Source organism: Microcaecilia unicolor, chromosome 4, assembly GCF_901765095.1.
Source record: "Microcaecilia unicolor chromosome 4, aMicUni1.1, whole genome shotgun sequence".
NCBI classification, from domain to species: Eukaryota; Metazoa; Chordata; class Amphibia; order Gymnophiona; family Siphonopidae; genus Microcaecilia; species Microcaecilia unicolor.
The window spans coordinates 92,191,795-92,213,498 of NC_044034.1; the positions used below are offsets into that span (position 1 = coordinate 92,191,795).

Below are 21,704 nucleotides of genomic sequence, written 5' to 3' on the forward strand. Positions count from 1 at the left end.
ATGATCCAGGAGCTAAAGAATGGATACAGTTGAATGCAATGCTTGGAACTCAGGGGGTAGGGGATGGGTGGCTTTTTCACACCTGGGTTGAAGGTCTACTTGAAGGAACCACTGGTGGACTACTGAGATATAGTTTTGGCTAAGGTAGGTGAGGAGGGAGGGTGGGGGTGTTTTTTTTTGTATTGTTAGTGTGTGATAAACATTTTTTCTTGGTTTGTAATGAGAGTTGTTACTGGATTAATGGCTATGTTACCTTTTTTGCCTTGAAAATCTTTAATAACACATTTATTGAAACAAAAAAAAAAAAAATCAGTATCAAGAGATTTGTATTCAGAAGCTTATCCAAAACATTTGTAAGCAAAATGGGGAATAAGAGAACAATTGGCTGAGATGTTTATTGCTGGGGGGAGGGGAGGGGGGGGGTTAAAAGCAGGAGAAGGAGGGCTGACTGGGACTTGAAAGTGAGGTAAAGGAATTTCTCCAAACCATAGGTCTCCAACTCTGTGCCAGGTGGTTGTTGGTGGTGGTGGGGGCCTTGAAGCAGAATTCCCAGGGGCACTAAGGAGCAGGGCACAGAAAGTTCCCACAGCCAAGGGTCTCAGGTAGAGGTAGGCTGCTGTGGGAAAGGTGCTCCAGGATGTCTCCTATGGTGTGGGCACTGGTTGAGTGCAGAGTGAAAGAGTTCCTTGTGAAAACTGGCCAAGTCAGTGTTAAAGAGCCTTAGATGCTGATGCTACTGTAGAGAGCTTTAAAAGGCAGGAGCTACTTCCGGTGGAGCCGGGTAGCAAAATGGCTGCGCTGCCGTGAGCTCCGTCGCGCCACAATATGAGGCCCCGAATTTGACGGAACAGACCCGCTCCATCGAAACATCAAAGTCCGGCGGAAGGCAAGGAGATAATTATCGCATGTGAGGCAGTGCCGCGAAGTCGATGGGAGCAACGAAGAACGTAAAAATTTAAAATCATCAGCGCCTCACATAGCACAAAATGGCGGCCTAGACGGAAATTGTAAACCGCTCGGCGGCAACGGGCTGATCGGAGAGAGCAACTAAACGGACGAGGTCGGAGCAGAATGAGGAAGAATTGAGCCCAGGGTATACAATTGTACAGAAGAAAAATCAAGTCAGACGAGCGGTATAATTCATCCAGAGCCGGCAAGAACGGACATCTGAAGTGGTAATACATAAATGCTTACCGGACAGCTAATGTTTAAACCACATTAAGGCTTTGATTTTTCAAGTTAAAAGACTGCAATAGCGGCTGGTACTTTATAGAGCGTGGTTTCTCCGAATATTAGCATGTGAAAGAAAGGGGTGGGTAGCTGGCACCCAGACGGACGAGAAGTCCCCTTTTCTGACGCACGAGGTTTGCTGAGGCTTGGCTTATAGTCACAAGAGTAGATATCAAGAAAGCCATATATAAACACGGATTATACCCAAGATTTTCGTGGGCTGGGACTCTCTAGATACTTTGAGTAACATTTATAATTGCACTCACAGACGGGGCAAGAGGTGACGGAGGGCGTCCCCAGTTTTTGCATGGAGCAATACTTGAAGCCTCTGTCCTTGGGAACCACACGAAGAGGAACAAAGTTTGAAAAAGAAAAAGCATCTCCACCTAAACCCGGTCAAAAAATGGCGGACCAGAAGCAATCTGGGGCAGGAGAATTCACTGAAAAGCAACTCGCCCAGATTACTGCCGCGGTGAGCGCGGCCCTCAGCCCTAGATTTGATTTATTGGCCGGGCAGATGAAAAATATGGAGTCTTCAATGGCAGACACAGAGAAGAGAGTGGATGAGGTCGAAAATCGGATCTCCACAGTAGAGGACTCAGGATCACAGCATTTACAAGAAATAGCGCGCTTGCAAGAGCAGTTAAAGCTGCAACAAGAGAAGTTAGAAGATATGGAAAATCGGGCACGAAGGTGTAATTTAAGACTTGTTGGACTACCAGAGAAAGTTGCGGAGAAGTCTCTAGGGCCCCTTCTTGAAACGTGGCTGAAAAAAGAACTGGCTTTGTCTGACAGCTACGGAGACCTATGCATAGAGAGGGCACACAGACTGGGACGCTGGCAGCAAGGTATGCAGAGGCCCAGAATTGTCATTATTAAAGTGCACAACTATTTGCACAAAGAAGAGATCATCCGAGGCTTCAGAATGAGACGAGATTCCCTCACATATGAAGGGTCCCAGATACGAATTTTTCAAGACTACTCGGCAGGAGTCCAAGAGCGAAGGAGACGATTTCATCCAATATGCGCTGCATTGGCTAGCAAAAATAAGAGATTTATGCTAATATATCCTGCCACTCTGAAGATACAGCATAAGAATCAGTGGCATTCTTTTCAGCAGGTTCAAGATGCGCAACAGTTTGTAGATGTTGAATTAAAAGAACCAGAACCCTGAGAATAAGGATGGACCTGAGGAACAAGAGCCATAGCAATGAACCTCTGCGTTCGGGGTTCAAGGACTGGTAATATATAAATGTATTGGTAATGGTTGAGATTTGCAGGCTCATGTTTGAAGCACTTGGTATCATATAGTTTGATGGAAACCAGTGGGGCCTGGATTCTCGGAGTGATTTGGGGATACACCTCTTAATGTTGTTATTCTGGTTAAAGTTGCACTGTTGGAAACATTGTGGGTTAGCATGTTAGATTGACTCATTGCTGCATAAGATTTAAGTATGATCCAGACACCAAACTTTACTGTACACAACAGAATAAATGTAAGAAAAGGGGAGAACTGGAATAAAACACGGGGGGGGTATGGTCACGTTAGGGGCTTCATGATGGCAATAGAAGTCAATAAGGGTCAACACATGGCGGGAGGGCTAGGGGGAGGGAGGGGGAATAAGGGGAGACAACAGAAGGGATGTAATACACAGAGGCACCATAGAGAACAAATAGAGAAGGAACGAGACTGTTTATTAGTAAGGAAAACATTAGGTGATAGAGACACAAAAAGGAATCCACTTACTTTATATTTAATGAAGGCTGACGCAGAAGTTGAAATGATAATTTACTTAGCGAGGCAGCTGGGGAAGGGCTGGGACCCAGTAGCCGAAAGATATAAAATGAACAAGAGAAGATGCTTTATTGCTATCTGTACCACACTGTAAGTTAATATCATGGAATGTGGGGGGCATCACATCCCCATGTAAGAGGAAAAAGATTTTAAAACACTTAAAACATTTAAATGCTGATGTTGTGTGTATGCAGGAAACAAAGCTGTCCGATTTGGAACATGACAAACTCCAGCAAAGCTGGGTTGGGCAGGTGCTCTATGCCTCAGGGGAAGGGAGAAAAGGTGGGGTAGCGATATGTTTCCATAAACGTTTAGCCTATTCAGTTAAAAAAGAACTACAGGACCCTGCAGGACGATATCTCTTGGTCAAATTATGGTTACAGGGGAGGGAATTATATATATTAAATGTATATGCCCCTACACCACCGGAGAGGTCATTCTTCCCTAATCTGTTGAAGCAAATGACACCATATCAGGGCAAAGAATTGATTGTAGTGGGAGATATGAATTGCTTGATGGACCCTAAGTTAGATTGTACAGGGGTAAGAGGACATGTGCAGGCAGGACACAAAGAAGGAAAAATATTGAAGGAATTCGGGTACTCTCTCTCTGTGATAGACGTTTGGAGGAACTTACACCCAGAAACCAGGGAGTACTCGCATAGATCGAGAGCTCACGGTACGTGGGGAAGGATAGACTATATATTCATGTCCGAGTCACTGTTCTCTCAGGTCATCAATTCTAAAATGGAGGAGATATTAATTTCTGACCATAGTCCCATCTGGGTTGAATTAAATGACCCCAGTAGATCGGTGATAGCTAAGCGCTGGAGATTCCCGAGTTATTTAGCTAATGATAAATCATTTCAAAAATTTTTAAAGGCCCGATGGGAGGAGTACGCTCATTTCAATAAAGCTCACCAATCCAATCCCCAACTGTTTTGGTGCACAGGAAAGGCCGTTTTGCGGGGAGATCTGATCGCATATGTTGCGGCTAGAAGGAAGAGGTCTGCGCGTAGTTTAATTAGCTTAAATCAACAGCTGGTGAGGGCAAGACGCCGATATTTGGCGCAGTCAACAGAAGTTAATAAAGACAGATACTTAGCAATACAAGCCTCCATCAACTCACTATTACATGAGAATTTACTTAGAAATCAGACCTTTCAGAAATATAAGTTCAACAGATTTGGTAATAGGGCAGGGGGACTCTTAGCAAGGATGGTTAAGGGGAGGGGCGGCAATCGGACGATTCCAGTAATTCGGGATAATAAGGGATGTATCACTAACAAGTTAGAAGATATACAAAAAACCTTGCAAGAACACTTTATGCACTTATATAAAAGAGAGCAATTAGGGGGGAGACATGAAATAGGGGAGTTTCTGCAGAGGTCCGGAATGCCACAACTTGGAGAAGAAGAGATAGCCGTGCTAGACTCCCCGATACAGCTGAAAGAGCTGCAAACCGCGATTAAGGGCTTAAAGTCCTATTCGGCACCTGGGGTAGATGGATACTCGGGAGAGTTCTATAAAATTCTGCAACTCTCCTTGTTGGGGCCTCTATATGCATACCATCAGGCGGTTATCTCAGATGGGAAGTTCCCACTACATGAGAATACCGCGAGTATATCTTTATTATTAAAGCCTGGGAAAGCAGCAGAGGAGCCGGAGTCATACAGACCTATATCATTAATTAATGTAGACATTAAGTTGCTGGCAAAGATTCTGGCTGAGCGTCTTAAAATATACCTTCCCAAAATCATTGGGCCTGCGCAGGTGGGGTTCATACCAGGGAGACAGTAAGTATTGCATGTGAGGAAAGCATTATTGTCCATGGCCCAATGCAGATATCAGAAAATCCCTGGGTTAGTGGTCAGCTTAGATGCCGCTAAGGCATTCGATAGGGTTAGTTGGGACTTTCTGTTTGAATTACTAGAGTGGATGAAATTGCCCAATGGGATTCTGCGAGCAATACAGGCCCTTTACAATGATATGAACGCACAGGTTGTGATTAATGGTGGGACAACGACAAGGTTCTCTGTAGAAAGAGGAACACGTCAGGGTTGTCCCCTCTCACCATTGTTATTTGATCTGACTTTAGAACCCCTGATCAGGATGTTAAATTCGGATAATGAGATAGGTGGAGTGCACTTGGGAGATCAAGAGGTGAAGGTCCTAGCTTACGCGGATGACATCCTTATGTTGCTTACTGATCCCCAGCGCTCATTACAAACTGCACTGGAGGTGATTCGGGAATATGGGAATTTATCAGGATTCTCCCTGAACTATGATAAATCGGGAGCAATGGCCCTTGACGAAACGGTTAAAGTAAAATGGCAGGGAGAGTTCCCTGTCACATGGGTAGGCCCTAAACTAAAGTATCTGGGGGTGCTGATCTCTAACAACTATGCCTCGTTATATAAGGACAATGTAAACCCCCTCATGGAAATGACTAAAAGCAAATTGACCATGTGGCAGGAGCTGCCGCTAACAATTTGGGGAAGAGTTGCACTTTTTAATATGATGGTAGCTCCCAGGTGGCTCTACGTATTCCAGCAACTACCCCTCTTCCTAAAATCTAGGGACGACAAATTACTCATTAAAATAATACAGGGGTACTTGTGGCAAGGGAAAAAACCTAGATTAACATATGAACAACTTACAACACCACGGGACGCGGGAGGTATGGGTCTTTTGAATATTAAGTTCCTGACGGTTGCCTGTTCGATGAGACATATAAACGACTGGTACCGAGGGACTTCGGATTTTTCAGCAACATCTGTGGAGACCTCCAGGATCCCTGGGATGCATTTCAGTACATTACTGCACACCGGGATTGCTTTGCCTTCGGATGCTTTTAAAATACATCCGTTGCTGCGAGCGCTCAGGGAGACCTGGAGGTGGACTTGTAGAAGACGCCACTTTTCGGCCCGGATATCACCTTGGTTGTCGATCCGTAATAATCCGGCCTTTTTACCTGGGCAGGGGGGTGGAATATTTCACAAATGGGGAAAACAGGGAATGGTGTACCTAGCACATATTGTGACAGAGGAAGGGAAAATATATTCCTACCCTGAGCTCCAACAAAAGTATAAGATCTCGGGGAATAACCACTTTGCATATTATCAATTAAAACATTACCTGGCCTCTCTAGATTGGAAAGATTTAACGGAGGATGTGGTGGAAGTCTTAGCAGAAGATTTCACCCTAAGAGCTCAGCTTGCTGTTCCTCTGAGGTTCCATCATCAGCAGCTCAAAGATTCAACGGCTGAGCTAGATTACTTGAGGTTGGCACGAGGGTGGTCACGGGATTTAGACTGTACAATTTCCCCTGAGACCTGTAAAACGTACTTGAACTCCTTATACAGACAAAGGCTGTCAGTTCCGCAGAGAGAGAGGTTATACAAGTGGCTCCTTAGAACCCATATATCTCCGAGTAGAGCATTTAAGGCAGGATTTGCAGAGAATGGGAACTGTCCGAAATGTAATTCTGAAATGGCCACATTGGGACATATGTTCTGGGGTTGCAAACATGTTCAAAGATTCTGGCAACGGGTAGGGCAAGAGATAGATCGGATTTGGAACTGCACATTCATTAAAGATCCACAAATATTATTCAACAACTTTAGATACACAGCAATACCTCCGGAGGGGCTCAGGGCGTTCTTATGCATTGGAATGTACTATTGCATTAACACAATTTTGCAGTACTGGAGGGGGATGGAGGAGCCTCCCCTGCAGGTGTGGCGGGGTCAAATGCTTAAACAAACGCGAGTTGACCGGTGTGGAATACGAGAGATGGATAGTCTGCCGGGCCAGAGGTTCAGGGCGCAGTGGGAACCATTGTGGGAGACCCTAACACCCCGAGGGAGAAGTTATTTATTAAATTTCTGAAATTGCTATTATATTAGGCTATACACATGATTTTGGGGAGGAACAGTTTGACTAGGTGATTAATATGACACCCTACTTAAGGAGGTGGAAGACAAATATTTCACCAATTAAACAAGTCACTAGATTGATAACGAGGGATTTTGAAAGACATGTGTGACTGAGAGACAGCCACATCCATTAAGTGATAAGGGGGCATAATTGGATGCACGCACACTAGTTTGAGAGACATAACGGCCTTAGGTTGTGTCGCTTAAATCTGTTCCTTTTTGATATAAGTTGGATGAATAAGAAAGGTGTCAGACTCTGTGTAAAGTAAAGGGAAGGGGCTGGGATGGACGAAGAGGTAGGGAAGGGGGACTTTATAAACACTAGTTTTACCCTTGAGAAAGGGAAATAGGAGGGATTCCAACGAATCTATAAGAACACAAGATTCGGTTGGGAGATACAAGGGAAGGCGGGGAGGGGATAAGGGAGGAAATGTTAAACAAAAAAGTTGATGATGAATGCTGTTATGTTATTATACGAATGGAAGTCTTGGGGGTGACACTGTGTGCACTCCGGACTATTGTTGTGACAATATATGTTTATCATCAATAAAAATGTTGAACACTAAAAGGCAGGAGCTAGCACCAAGCTTTGAAGAGAGGCAAGTCTTATTTTAAACCTTCTTAAGATCATATTCATCCAGGGAAGAGAGAGAGAGGGGTGGGAAGCTAACAAGTGGTGTGGATACTGGAGAAGCCCCAGTGCGGAATGCCTTTAGTAACTGAAAGGGGTTTCAGGCTGAGAAGAAGAAGGGTTTAAGCAACAAGCTTTAAGTAGCTGAAAAAGTCATGGTGCTAAGCTGTTTGAGAAATAAAAGGGATGATCTGTGGTAACCTCTCTGTGCAAATAAGTTTTAAGAGAATCATAGTTTCAAAGAAGCTGGCACTAGAGGAGGGAGAGAAGGAAAAGCTGGGTAGGATCCTTAATTGGAAATGCCTGGGAGTGAGTCTAGTTCTATGTAAAAGGCTTCTGTAACTTGAAAGGGGCAGGGCTTATCAGAATTCCAAGCTATACCCTAGTATCTTACCAGGGAAATATTTCTGTGTGAAGAGAGGGGCCATTTTAAGTTTATGTTCAAATAAAGTGGAAGTACAAAGGAGTCTGAGTCATTTTTTCCACTGCCCTTGTGAGGAAGCAGCTAGGGAGCTGTAAGCACTCTTGTCTCCATGGTCAGAGAGAGGCACCCCAACTGTGATACATGACACCATGTGCTCGGCACATGCCAGCTTAGCAGCAGAGAGAACTGTTCTAAGATCTAACTCATGTCCTGCTCTTTGGCTCTGTAAGGCTTATGGTGTCCGACCCTTTACTTAGAAATGGTGTTACAAGTTGCCTTCAAGTTGCCAATGCAACCATCAAAGCTGGTAGACAAAAAATATACCCTGTAGGTTGGGGCCTGGAACCTCCTGTAAAACTGAACCTTTGTGTGTCCTCATATGAGCTGTGGCCACCCATATTAGGTTCTACCATTCTCCTCACATGCAGTCTCTAACCCTCCCCACCTTCAGGACCACAAGCATTTGTTTCTGCAGTCGACCCAAAACCTTGCTATGAAACTTAACTACAGATTTTACTGTACCTTCTTTTGCCTCTAGAATAGCAGCTTTAAGACAACCAGTGATCATTAACACTTGAAATAGTTGATGATAGTCTGTGAAATATAAACAAGATAGTCATAGTATTTAAATAATATGTCTGTGTAAACTAGATGTATTCTGACATCACAAGTACACTGACACAAGTACACATCCAGCAGTGAAAATAAATCAAAATATCTACAAAATGCAAGTTCTCTCAAGGATACCAGGATAGCAAATGGTAAAATTATGTATAATCATACCTGATAATTTTCTTTCCATTAATCATAGCTGATCAATCCATAGACTGGTGGGTTGTGTCCATCTACCAGCAGGTGGAGATAGAGAGCAAACTTTTGCCTCCCTATATGTGGTCATGTGCTGCCGGAAACTCCTCAGTATGTCGATATCAAAGCTCCATCCACAGGACTCAGCACTTAGAGAATTACACCCACGAAGGGACACTCTGCCCAGCTCACCACCGCCGAAACGGGGGAGGGGAATTAACCCAGCTCATCCCCACACAAGTGGGGGAGGGGAATCCGTCCAGCTCATCCCCGCGGAGCGGGGGAGGGACACCACACCCGCCGATGCGGGGGGATCTGGCTTATCCTGCAACCGCAACCGCGGGAGGAGCTGACTGACCCTAACACCGCCGAAGCGGGAGGGGTACAAAGCTGCCCTACAGCCGCACGAAGCGGGAGGGAGTGCCGGCAGAATTTTAAGTCTCAATCCAGCCCCGTAAAACGGAGGGGAGAGGAATGCAGCAGCTCACTGTAACACAAACTCGTCTTAACTCTTGAAGAATCCAAGTGAAAAAACTTGAACACGAAGTCTTTCTGAAGTAACTGAAGACTAAACTTGAACCTGAAATGCAACCAGAATAAAAACAGTACAGATATCTGGGAGGGGCTATGGATTGATCAGCTATGATTAATGGAAAGAAAATTATCAGGTATGATTATACATAATTTTACCTTCCATATCATCAAGCTGATCAATCCATAGACTGGTGGGATGTACCGAAGCAGTACTCACCCAGGGCGGGACATAGAAATCCCTGACCTCAACACTGAAGCTCCAAACCGGGCCTCCGCCCGTGCAGCCACAGTCAAACGGTAATGCTTGGAGAATGTATGAGCCGAAGCCCAAGTTGCCGCCTTGCATATCTCTTCCAAGGAGACGGATCCGGCCTCTGCCATCGAGGTCGCCTGAGCTCTCGTGGAGTGAGCCTTCAGCTGGATAGGCAGCACCTTCCCTGCGGCCACATAAGCCGCTGCAATGGCTTCCTTGACCCATCTTGCCACTGTAGGCTTAGCAGCCTGCAGACCCTTACGAGGACCTGCAAACAGGACAAACAGATGATCCGATTTCCGGAAATCATTGGTCACTTCCAAGTATCTGATGATGACTCGTCTCACATCCAGATATTTAAGAGCAGAGTACTCCTCTGGGTAGTCCTCCCTACGAAAGGAAGGGAGACATAGCTGCTGATTCACATGGAAGCGAGAAACAATCTTGGGCAGGAAGGAAGGCACTGTGCGAATAGTCACTCCTGCCTCAGTGAACTGTAGAAAAGGCTCTCGACATGAGAGCGCCTGGAGCTCGGAAACTCTTCTGGCTGAAGAGATAGCCACCAAAAAGACTGCTTTCAACGTCAGGTCTTTCAGAGATGCCCTTGACAAGGGTTCAAACGGCGGCTTCTGCAATGCTCTTAGCACCAGGTTGAGATTCCACGCAGGCACCACTGAGTGCAGAGGAGGGCGCAGGTGATTAACCCCCTTGAGAAAGCGCACCACATCTGGCTGCGAAGCCAGGGAAGCACCCTTCAGGCGGCCCCTGAAGCAAGCCAGAGCCGCTACCTGGACCTTAAGGGAACTGAGCGACAGGCCTTTGTCCAGACCTTCTTGCAGGAACGCCAACACTGAAGAAATTGGAGCAGTGAAAGGAGAAAGAGAGCCTGCTTCACACCACGCTGCAAAGATACGCCAAACCCTGGCGTAAGCAGTAGAAGTAGAGCGTTTCCTCGCTCTCAGCATAGTGGCGATGACCTTGTCTGAGAAGCCCTTCTTCCTCAGACGCTGCCGCTCAATAGCCAGGCCGTAAGACCAAAGGGGGAGGGATCCTCCATCACCACGGGACCCTGATGTAACAGGCCCTGCTCCACTGGCAGCCGCAGAGGATCGTCGACTGAGAGCCTGATCAAGTCCGCATACCAGGGACGCCTGGGCCAATCCGGACCCACCAGGATTATCCTGCCGGGATGCTTTGCCACCCGGTCTAGTACCCTGCCCAACATGGGCCAGGGCGGGAACACATAGAGAAGCTCTTGTGTCGGCCATTGTTGGAGAAGAGCATCTACTCCCAGGGATCGAGGGTCCCGTCCTCTGCTGAAGAAGCGCGGCACTTGGCAATTGGCCGATGACGCCATCAGATCTAGGCTCGGCTGGCCCCAGCGCTTTGTGATGTCCAAGAACGCCTGAGCAGATAGCTGCCACTCTCCGGGCTCCAAGGTATGGCGACTGAGAAAGTCCGCCTTGACATTCATGACTCCGGCAATGTGGGCCGCTGACAGCTGTTCCAGGTTCGCTTCCGCCCACTGGCATAGACTCATAGCTTCCTTGGCTAGAGGGGCGCTCTTGGTACCTCCCTGGCGGTTGACATAGGCCACAGCCGCGGCATTGTCCGACAGGACCCGTACAGGCTTCAACACCAGTACCGGGATGAACTCCAAAAGCGCCAACCGAATGGCTCTGAGTTCCAGGAGGTTGATAGACCACTTTGCCTCTGCAGGAGACCAGAGCCCCTGCGCTGTCCTTCCCAAGCAGTGGGCTCCCCAGCCCGATAACGAGGCGTCCGTCGTGACGACAATCCACTCTGGGGACACCAGAGGCATTCCCGCAGACAACTTGCCTGTCTGCATCCACCAGCTCAGTGCCTTGCGCACTGCTGGGTCCAAGGGAAGACGCACCGCATAATCCTCCGACATCGGAGTCCAGCGCTGCAGCAGAGAGTGTTGTAGTGGTCTCATATGAGCCCTGGCCCAGGGCACTACTTCCATCGTGGCCGTCATAGAGCCCAACAGCTGCACATAGTCCCAAGCCCGAAGAGGAGAGGCTACTAGGAACTGGTCCACCTGAGCCTGAAGCTTGACAATCCGATTGTCTGGCAGGAACACTCTGCCCACTTGGGTGTCGAATCGAACTCCCAGATACTCCAGGGACTGAGTCGGGCGCAGCTGGCTCTTCTCCCAGTTGATGATCCATCCCAGGGAGCTCAAAAGAGCAACTACCCGGTCCACAGCTTTGCCGCACTCTGCATAAGAGGGGGCTCAGATCAACCAGTCGTCCAGATAAGGATGGACTTGTACTCCTTCCTTTCGCAGGAAGGCCGCTATGACCACCATTACCTTGGAAAAGGTCCGCGGAGCAGTAGCCAACCCGAACGGGAGGGCTCTGAACTGGAAGTGTCGGCCCAGGACTGCAAAACGCAGAAAGCGTTGATGAGGAGGCCAGATGGGAATATGCAGGTACGCTTCCTTGATGTCCAAGGATGCCAGGTACTCCCCTGCCTTCACTGCCGCTATAACAGAGCGGAGAGTCTCCATGCGAAAGTGCCGCACTTTCAAGGCCCGATTGACCCCTTTGAGGTCGAGGATAGGCCGGACAGAACCTCCTTTCTTTGGTACCACAAAGTAAATGGAGTAACGCCCCTTGCCAAGCTGACTTTCTGGCACCGGAACGACCGCACCCAGGCGGATCAGATTGTCCAAAGTCTGCTGCACTGCCACAGCTTTGACCGGAGACTTGCAGGGAGAGAGTACAAACCCGTCTCTTAAGGGTCGGCAGAACTCTAGCTTGTAGCCGTCTCTGATGACTTCCAGCACCCAAGCGTCTGAAGTTATTGTGGTCCACTCGCCCAGAAACGAGGACAGCCGTCCTCCAATCTGCACTGGGGCGTGGACCAATACCCCGTCATTGGGTACGAGACCCTGGGGGAGGACCGGAGGGAGCACCTCCGGGACGGCGGTCTCTGCGAAAGGAATGCTGCTTGGGGGAGAAATTCCTCTTAAAGGAAGAGGGGGCAGAAGCACCCGACCTGCCCGGGCGGTACCGACGGGCTTCCTGAAACCGTCCTCTGGAGGTACCAGGACGAGCACTAGCCCGAGCCCTGACCTCCGGTAACTTCTTGCCCTTAGACGTGCCGAGATCGGTCACGATTTTGTCCAGCTCGACCCCAAAGAGCAGCTTGCCTTTAAAAGGCAATCTAGCCAGGCGGGATTTTGAGGCGTGGTCAGCAGACCAATGTTTCAGCCAAAGCCACCGCCGCGCAGAGACAGTCTGAGCCATGCCTTTAGCTGAGGCTCTCAAGACATCATACAGCAAGTCTGCCAAATAGGCTAAGCCCGATTCCAGGGCTGGCCAATCATCCCTCAAGGAATGATCCGAGGGGGAAGCCCGCTGCACCATAGTCAGGCACGCCCTGGCCACATAGGAGCCGCAAACTGAGGCCTGCAAACTTAAAGCAGCCGCCTCAAAGGACGACCTTAAGGCCGCCTCCAATCTCCTGTCTTGGGCGTCCTTTAGGGCCGTGCCACCTTCCACCGGCAATGCCGTTTTCTTAGTCACCGCAGTGATTAAAGAATCCACGGTAGGCCACAGATAGGCCTCACGTTCACTCACAGCCAAAGGATAGAGGCGGGACATAGCCCTAGCCACTTTAAGGCTCGCTTCTGGGACATCCCATTGAGCCGAAATTAAGGTGTGCATGGCATCATGCACGTGGAAGGTTCTAGGCGGGCGCTTCGTCCCCAGCATAATGGCAGAGCCAACAGGGGCTGAGGGAGAGACGTCCTCCGGAGAGGATATCTTCAAAGTGTCCATGGCCTGTAACAACAGGTTGGGCAAATCCTCTGGGCGAAAAAGCCGCGCTGCAGAGGGGTCATCCGCTCCATCCGAGCGGGGATCCGTCTCCTCCAAGGAATCCGCAAAGGACCGTTGGGAGACCTCAGACACGCTGCCCTCATCTACATCGGAGGAGACAAATTCCTCCAAGGCCTGGGAATCAACCCGAGGGCGTTTACCTCTGGGAACCTCAACCTCTTTACCAGAGGAGGGAGCGGGGGCAGTGTTGTGCATGAGGAAGGCCCGATGCAGCAGCAAAACAAACTCTGGGGAGAAACCCCCCAGACTGTGCACTTCCGCAGCCTGGGCAACAGCCCTAGGCGCGCTCTCAACCGGCGCTCGCAACAGCGGGGGAGAGACATGCTGCGCATCCAAAATGGCGTCCGGCGCGAAACTCCGCGAAGGAGCCGCGCGGGAAGAACGGCTCTTAACTTTAGCCGCTTCTGTGCCGTCGCCCAAATTAAGGGCGTTCATGGCATTAATGTCTCCAACCTCAAGGGCGGCCCAAGAAGAAGCCGTCCGAGCCGCGTGGCCGGCCAAGATGGCGGAGGCGAGGAGCGGGGGATGGGCGTTTATGGCGGGAAAAACCGCCACGCCGGAGGAAGGACCGGGACATGCATCGGTCGCGAAACTGTCACCCACCAAGGGCGAATCAGGCTTGAAGACCCCCGCATCCCCTCTAGAAGCGCTCGAGCGACCCGGGGAGCGACCCTTTGCGCCCTCGCCCTCCGACGCCATGTGCCACGAGGAGAAGAATCGGGGAACCCCCGCCCGCTATAAAAAGGTAAAATTACCTGCTGTCCGCTCCGAGTTGTAACGACCTGGTGTCTCAGTGAGTAGCTGCAATAGACGCTTAAATAAACGTCGAAATAAACGCCTTTAAGGCCGTTCAAAATTTTTTTTTTTTTTTTTTTTTTTTTTTTTTAACGGAGCCAGCGGGAGGGGGGAGAAAAGGAGGGACCTGGCACCACCAGGTTTGCACTTGCTCAAAAGAGCCCTCAACCCCAGGCACTCAACAAAACCTAAAAATTAGGCTTGGAGGCCTAGCCAGAGCTGCTGCTGTGTGTGACCACCACCTGCTGAGATAGAGAACATACTGAGGAGTTTCCGGCAGCACATGACCACATATAGGGAGGCAAAAGTTTGCTCTCTATCTCCACCTGCTGGTAGATGGACACAACCCACCAGTCTATGGATTGATCAGCTTGATGATATGGAAATTTCTGTTAGTATACCTGGGTATAACTGTCCCTAAATGCCCCACCACACAAACAGAAGGCAAAGTACGTATAGCAATGCAACAAAAGAAGCCCTGGTCATTAAAGGAGCAATAATCACTTGAAATCATTTAGGTGGCTGTTAAAATACACACAGAGTTATCAATTTCCCTTGGTCATGCATCTCTTCCCCAGAATGAAATAAAATCTCAGAATGTGAATTAGGTTTTGAAAGATCCTCCAGTTCAGTCAGTTCCTGATCTTTATCAGAAATGCACAAGACACTCATATCACATAATAAGAACGGCTACTCAAGAGTGAACTGAGTGGCTCTCTTACAAAGCAGCAGTAAGCCCAACTTGACTTACAGCTTGCTAAAAGGGAAGCACTGCTGGGTTAGCACAGGAGCCCTTACCCCACCTCAATGGGTGGCGGTAAGTGCTCCCCCCCCCCCCCCCCAGAAATGGCTGTGCGGCAACCTGCCTTTTACCCACTGCGGTGAAAGTGGGCCTCAGCGCTTGTCAAAAACACGTGCAGACACCAGCGCAGGTCCCCTTTTGCTGCAGCTTCATAAAAGGACTCTTCAGGGAAGTATATTTTTCAAATGATGTTTTTGGAAGCATTGCTGCAAACTGCACACATAATTTTGCAGGAAAAGTATTTGCAGATGGTTCCACTCTCTTTTTCCAGCACACTTTATTGCTCAGAATGCCACACTTATGTTTTGAAAATCTAAAACTACATACAGTGTTACCTCTCCTAACTAACTCCCACCCTGGGAATGCCTTCTTTACAACACAAGTTCTTTTACCTTCCCAGAGGTTGCTCTAATGAAACATGCAAAATCTGTGCACTAAAAATGAGTGTGTGTTCAAGAAAAAAAAAAAAAGCTAACACATGAGCAAGCCAATGAACCATGAATTAAAAAGGCACATTAAGAAAAAAAAAAAGTGCATGCAAACGCATGTGTAAGGAAGTACATGAGACTTAGTGTACCTTTTTACATCCAGCTGAAATGGCAACAAGCCAGCTTATTTTCAAAAGTGATCGCCGGCCATCTTCAGACATAAATCGGGAGATGGCCGGCGATCTCCTGAACCCGGCCAAATCGGTATAATCGAAAGCTGATTTTTTGACACCCTTGCCACTTTCCCGTCGCGGAGGCGGCCAAACTTCAAGGGGGCGTGTCAGCAGTGTACAGAAGGCGGGACGTGGGCGTGCTTACGAGATGGCCGGCTTCAGCTGATAATGGAAAAAAGAAAAGCGGCGATGACGAGCATTTCGTCTGCTTCACTTGGTCCCTTTTTTATTCACGACCAAGCCTCAAAAGGTACCCCAACTGACCAGATGACCACTGCAGGGAATCGGGGATGACCTCCCCTTATTCCCCAAGTGGTTACCAACCCCCTCCCACCCTAAAAAAACAAAAACTTTAAAACATTTTTTTGCCAGCCTCTATGCCAACCTCAAATGTCATACCCAGCTCTATGACAGCAGTATGCAAGTCCCTGGAGCAGTTTTTAGTGGATGCAGTGCACTTCAGGCAGGTGGACCCAGGCCCATCCCCCCCTACCTGTCACACTTGTGGTGGTATATGCTGCGCCCCCCCCCCCAAAAAAACCCCCAAACCCACTGTATCCCCATGTAGGTGCCCCCCTTCACCCCTTAGGGCTATGGTAGTGGTGTAGAGTTGTGGGGAGTGGGTTTTGGGGGGGGGGGGGATTTGGTGGGCTCAGCACCCAAGGGAAGGGAGCTATGCACCTGGGAGCTATTTTTATTTATTTATTTAGACGTGCCCCCTAGGGTGCCCAGTTGGTGTCCTGGTATGTCAGGGGGGCCAGTGCACTACAAATGCTGGCTCCTCCCACGACCAAATGCCTTGGATTTGGCCGGGTTTGAGATCGCCGGCATTAGTTTCCATTATCTGCGAAAACCAATGCCGGCCATCTCAAACCCCGCCAGCTCTGACATTTGGCCGGGGCCATCGTTTTCGAAAATACGGTTGGCTCCGCCCACTTACGGAGTTGGCCCCGGAGATGGCCGCCGCCGTTCGATTATACCCCTCAAGGCCCTAACTTTACTACACTGCTTAGAAGTGAAAGTTAAATCAAATTCACACCTCTAACCACTGAATTAAAGAACTGGGGGCTCCTTTGTCCAGCCTGGCACACCAAAGGGAAAGGGAATGGGACTCAACTTACCACCTTTCTGTGGTTTTTGCAACTACATTCAAAGCAGTTTACATAGTATATACAGGTACTTATTTGTATCTGGGGCAATGGTCACAAGGAGCTGCAATGGGAATCCGCTGCACTAATCACTAGGGTACTACTCCAAACCATGCCACTCAACACCAAACCAGAGGGCACTGTCCTGGGATCTCCAGGTACCCCTTCCCCATCCACTGACCCTCTCACCTAACTGCCTTCCATCAACTCACTAAATTCCCTTTGACTATCCTCAAGTTTCCCCACAAGAAGGAATAGGATTAAAGGAGTAAACTCTCTTTTCTGAGAAAAAAGGAAACTCTATGTAAGTGAATTTTACTTTGCTGGGAGATTTGGTGATTTACGTTTGGGATAGAAGAACATTTGTAAGTTTATTGATAAAATCTGTTTTAATTTCATTAAAAAGCAAGCATTAGTTATTAGTTTGAGGAAGAAGCTGGGAGGTAGAGAAAATGAGGAAGGAGAAGAAATATAGGGAGCAGATCATAGGCGTAGACTGGGGGGGGGGCGAGGGGGGGCAATGCCCCCCCAAACGACGCGCGCCATTAGTTTAAAAAAAAAAACACATGCAGGCACGCGCTCCTCTCCATCCGCTTGGATTCCCTGCCCTCTCTGTCTGCGTCCCACCTTCCTCTGATGTCAGAGGAAGGCGGGACGCAGACAGAGAGGGCAGGGAAGCCAAGCAGACGGAGAGGAGCATGTCCGTCTACCCCTCTCTCTTCCTCCCTCCCTCCGGCGCAGGCAGCAGTCTTTTTCAGCGTTCCCGCATAGGTGGGAACAGGAACTTGAAGAGAAAGCTTCCGGGACAGACCGAAGGCAGCGTGTACATCGCTACCGCTGCCAGGAACGCTGAAAAAGCTGAAGACTGTTGCCTGCGCCGGAGGGAGGGAGGGAGGGAGGAAGAGAGGGGGTAAACGGAGTCACGATCTTGGACCTCACGGGGGGGGGGGGGCAGTAGAAGGAAGATGGATGGGATTGGTAGGGGTGGGGAACAGAGGGAAGGAGCAAGAGATGGATGGTACTGGGAGGGGTGGGGAGCAGAGGGAAGGAGCAAGAGATGGTTGGGACTGGGAGGGGTGGGGAGCAGAGGGAAGGAGCAAGAGATGGATGGTACTGGGAGGGGTGGGGAGCAGAGGGAAGGAACAGAAGATGGATGGGACTGGGAGGGGTGGGGAGCAGAGGGAAGGAGCAAGAGATGGATGGGACTGGGAGGGGTGGGGAGCAGAGGGAAGGAGCAAGAGATGGATGGTACTGGGAGGGGTGGGGAGCAGAGGGAAGGAACAGAAGATGGATGGGACTGGGAGGGGTGGGGAGCAGAGGGATGGACCAGGAGATGGATGGGATTGGGAGAGGTCAGGCACAGCAGAGGGAAGGAGCAGAAGATGGATGGGACGGAGGGATGGTGAGCAGAGGGAAGGAACAGAAGATGGATGGGACTGGGAGGGGTGGGGAGCAGAGGGATGGACCAGGAGATGGATGGGATTGGGAGAGGTCAGGCACAGCAGAGGGAAGGAGCAGAAGATGGATGGGACGGAGGGATGGTGAACAGAGGGAAGGAACAGAAGATGGATGGGACTGGGAGGGGTGGGGAGCAGAGGGAAGGAGCAAGAGATGGATGGGACTGGGAGGGTGGGGAGCAGAGGGAAGCCTACTGGAAAGAAGACACTGCATAAAACAGAAGACACTGGGACCAAAGCGAATAGAAAAACTAAATGATCAGACAACAAAGGTAGATAAAAGTATTTTATTCATATTTTATTAACTGAAATGTGTCAGCTTTTTGAAATGTGCATCTGTGATATTTTGCCTGTAAATTTCAATTCCTTCCTCCATATTAGCATATTCATTTGCATATGTATATATGCAAATAATATGCTAATATGCTCCGCCCATTCTTTGCCCCCCCAAATGAAACAGTCAAACTACGCCTATGGAGCAGATGCTGGAAGGTGGGTACTAGGGATTTGCAGCAACTGAGCTGAGAAGATTCTCAAGCCCTGCCAACTGAAGAAACACGAGTGGAGTTGGGGACTGGGGCAGCAGCAGACCAGGAGCTAGATATGGCCAAGACTTGAACTGACACGGGGGAGCAGTGAGGCTGGGAGGTTAGCAGTGTCTGGAAAGGTAAATATTTCATATTGCTCCCTTCATCTGTAAAGCAAGACAACATGCAGATCTTTCCAGGCTTGTATTCCTAATATACCACCTGAAAAATCTTTCTTTGGCCTTGATAACATGATCATGCATAGCATACTTTACTGGTGACAGGACCATAGAAAACTATGATTGCACCATGTGCAACTGGCCCATCATGGCGCCCCCCTCCCTAGCCCAGAGCATCCATCCCCCTCCTGGTGTCCACCCAAAAGCCTCTCCAAAGACCTCCCTCACACACACACACACACCCCAAGCACACTGATACCCCCTCCTGAAAACTCCCTGGAAGAAATTCCCCAAAACTCCAAGCACATCCATCTTTCTAATGCAAGCCCTCCCCCCCCAAAAAAAAACTTCTCTTCCAAAGCCTCCCCCCAAGCACATCCACCCCATTCCCAAGGATCCTACTTCAGCACCCCTTAGTTCATTCCAGGTGTACCTGAAGGAGGTGCTGATGATCTAGGATAGAGTAGGCAAAAGCAATCCCCAGTCACTGCTGCCCTTGCCAATCCGGGTTCAAAATGGAGGCTGTGACTTCTAGTGGTACTCTGGGGATCATTGCTTGCATTACGTTACACTGTCAGGGTACCCTTCACGTGGGCCTACGGGGAGGTGGAAGAGCTTTCAGGAAGAGGATGGATATATTTGAGGGCGTATAGGAAGAGGAGGGGCCAGCCAAGCAGAGGAGGTAATGGACAGGATACTATTTTGGCACCCCTGCCTCTCTTGATCCCTGTGGGGACACCTCACTACAGCCCTGGCTGGTGACATGTACAGAGCTGGAATCAGGGGCAGAGTACAGATGGAGTTACGAAATATCCTCATCTATATGTATCTGTGCAAAAAGCATGTGTTTTTATTTACATCTGCTCTCCAGCAGCTACAAGTGATTACACCTACATTTCCAGCGCATTCTCTGCCAGATGCACTAGTATTCTATGAAGACAAGTAGGCCCCTACTTATCTTTTTAAAATACCCCCTATTTATGGCAACCTGTTCTAATACACTCTACAGGGGGTAATTTCATAAGGAGTCACCTAACATTAGGCAGCAAGAAGGCACGTAAATGGTGATATTCTAGTCTTTCATGCACATAATCGGCCAATTAGAGAATACCGACTAGTGGAAAACTAAGTGGAATGATTTGATAGTGTGTATTTTGCTGGTGGACACATGCATGGGTTGAGTTTGAGCAGAACATGAGTGGACATTACACTAGTAAATTAAATATTTAAATGTTTTGTCTGTGCTCCTGTGAAATTACAGACATTTGTAGTCTCGCCCTGATAGCCTGAGAAAGAACCCAGAGTGTTTCCAAAGGGCAGGATCTTGCTCGAACAGAGACATATACAAAATATTAGGGATGGGAAGTTGTAAATTTTTCATTTCTGTGTTGTTTCCCTTATTGTTTCTGGGAATGTTCATTTTCTTTGTTTTCATCATGGGAGAAAATGTCATTAATGGGGGTGCACTATTTGCAAAGAATAAACACTATTATCAGCAAATAAGAAATACAAAATGTATTTTTATCATCCAATTAAAGTTTAATATTTGTATAAATCCAGTTTGGGGGTTTAAAAAAGCATCATATTTTGACTACTAGCATTATCTAAGGTCTAACCGGAGCTCTAACCTGAAAATAAACAAATATTTGACAGTGAAAGTTTATTATTAGAATATTAGGGGGAAAAACCTCAGCCCGTAATACATTTTTGCTTTCTCATTAATTATGATATACCTTCAACTGGTGCTGCTTCAGTAGAAATTCTTTGGATTAGCGATTCAAAAGAAGTTTTAATTTTTGAAATTGTGGATTCAACGCAGTTTGCTTCTCTACATAATTTCCAGAAAAACATTGCTTCTTCTGTGTTAAAAAAAAAAAAAAAAAAAGAAAGGCAACAACAGTATGGTAAAATTAGCAATTTGTTTGCAAATCACTAGTCTCTGGCCAAAGCTATTTGCAATTAAATGCACCAACACTGTATCTTGATTATAAATACAAGTTTTACAATACATTTTTCTAAGTCCTTCTAGGTGAAGCAGACCCCACTCATACTATCTGTTATTAAGCTATGCCCTCAGGCTCCAAAGCTGAAAACTCCGGTGCTGTACAGAACAGCGCCAGAAAATAACACCAGATCAGCACTGTAAAAAAACTTCCTATTGCTCAACCTTAATAGCATGCAAATTGTCTATGTGCTGTCAGTGTTGAGCATTAGGAAGTTAAGGGGGAGGATTGTACCTGGCCCATACAGTCAAGAGCTGTGCATTAAGCACAGCTCATGTGCATGCCCAGTCAAACTGGGAGCAGGAGCCTGCGATGAGGAGTAGAGACTGGCAGGGAGGAGAGCAAGTAAACAGGAATGCTTTACATATAAAATTCCAAATATTTTAAAAATGAATTCCAGCATTTATGGAGCTGACAACCATTAAAAAACAAATTCAGACTGTGAGAATGTTTGCCAATCTCTTGAGTGTGTACCACAGCACAAAAACGTCCCTTCCTGTCTGTCTGGACGTGTGCTCTCGTGAAACTGAGCCCCCCCTCCCCAGAGCTGGGTCCCCATGAGAAATCTCTCTTCAACTATCCTAATGCCTGTTCCCTTGGGGATCAATGTCTTTGATGTCATTGGGCCACATTTAGTCAAATCAGACATTTT

At 48.1% G+C, this 21,704-nt stretch overlaps 1 protein-coding gene across 1 annotated transcript in view; it reads right to left on the reverse strand.

Annotated features, from left to right (window-relative positions):
- The window catches only part of PHF11 (PHD finger protein 11), a 154,000-nt gene that overhangs the window by 6,879 nt on the left and 125,417 nt on the right, over nucleotides 1-21,704 (reverse strand). Inside the window, exons 17-18 of the mRNA XM_030202407.1 lie at nucleotides 20,783-20,908; nucleotides 8,540-8,611 (exon numbers count right to left, since the gene is read on the reverse strand). Of these exons, the coding sequence (XP_030058267.1) occupies nucleotides 8,540-8,611; nucleotides 20,783-20,908 (198 nt within the window). The remainder of the gene's footprint in view (nucleotides 1-8,539; nucleotides 8,612-20,782; nucleotides 20,909-21,704) is intronic.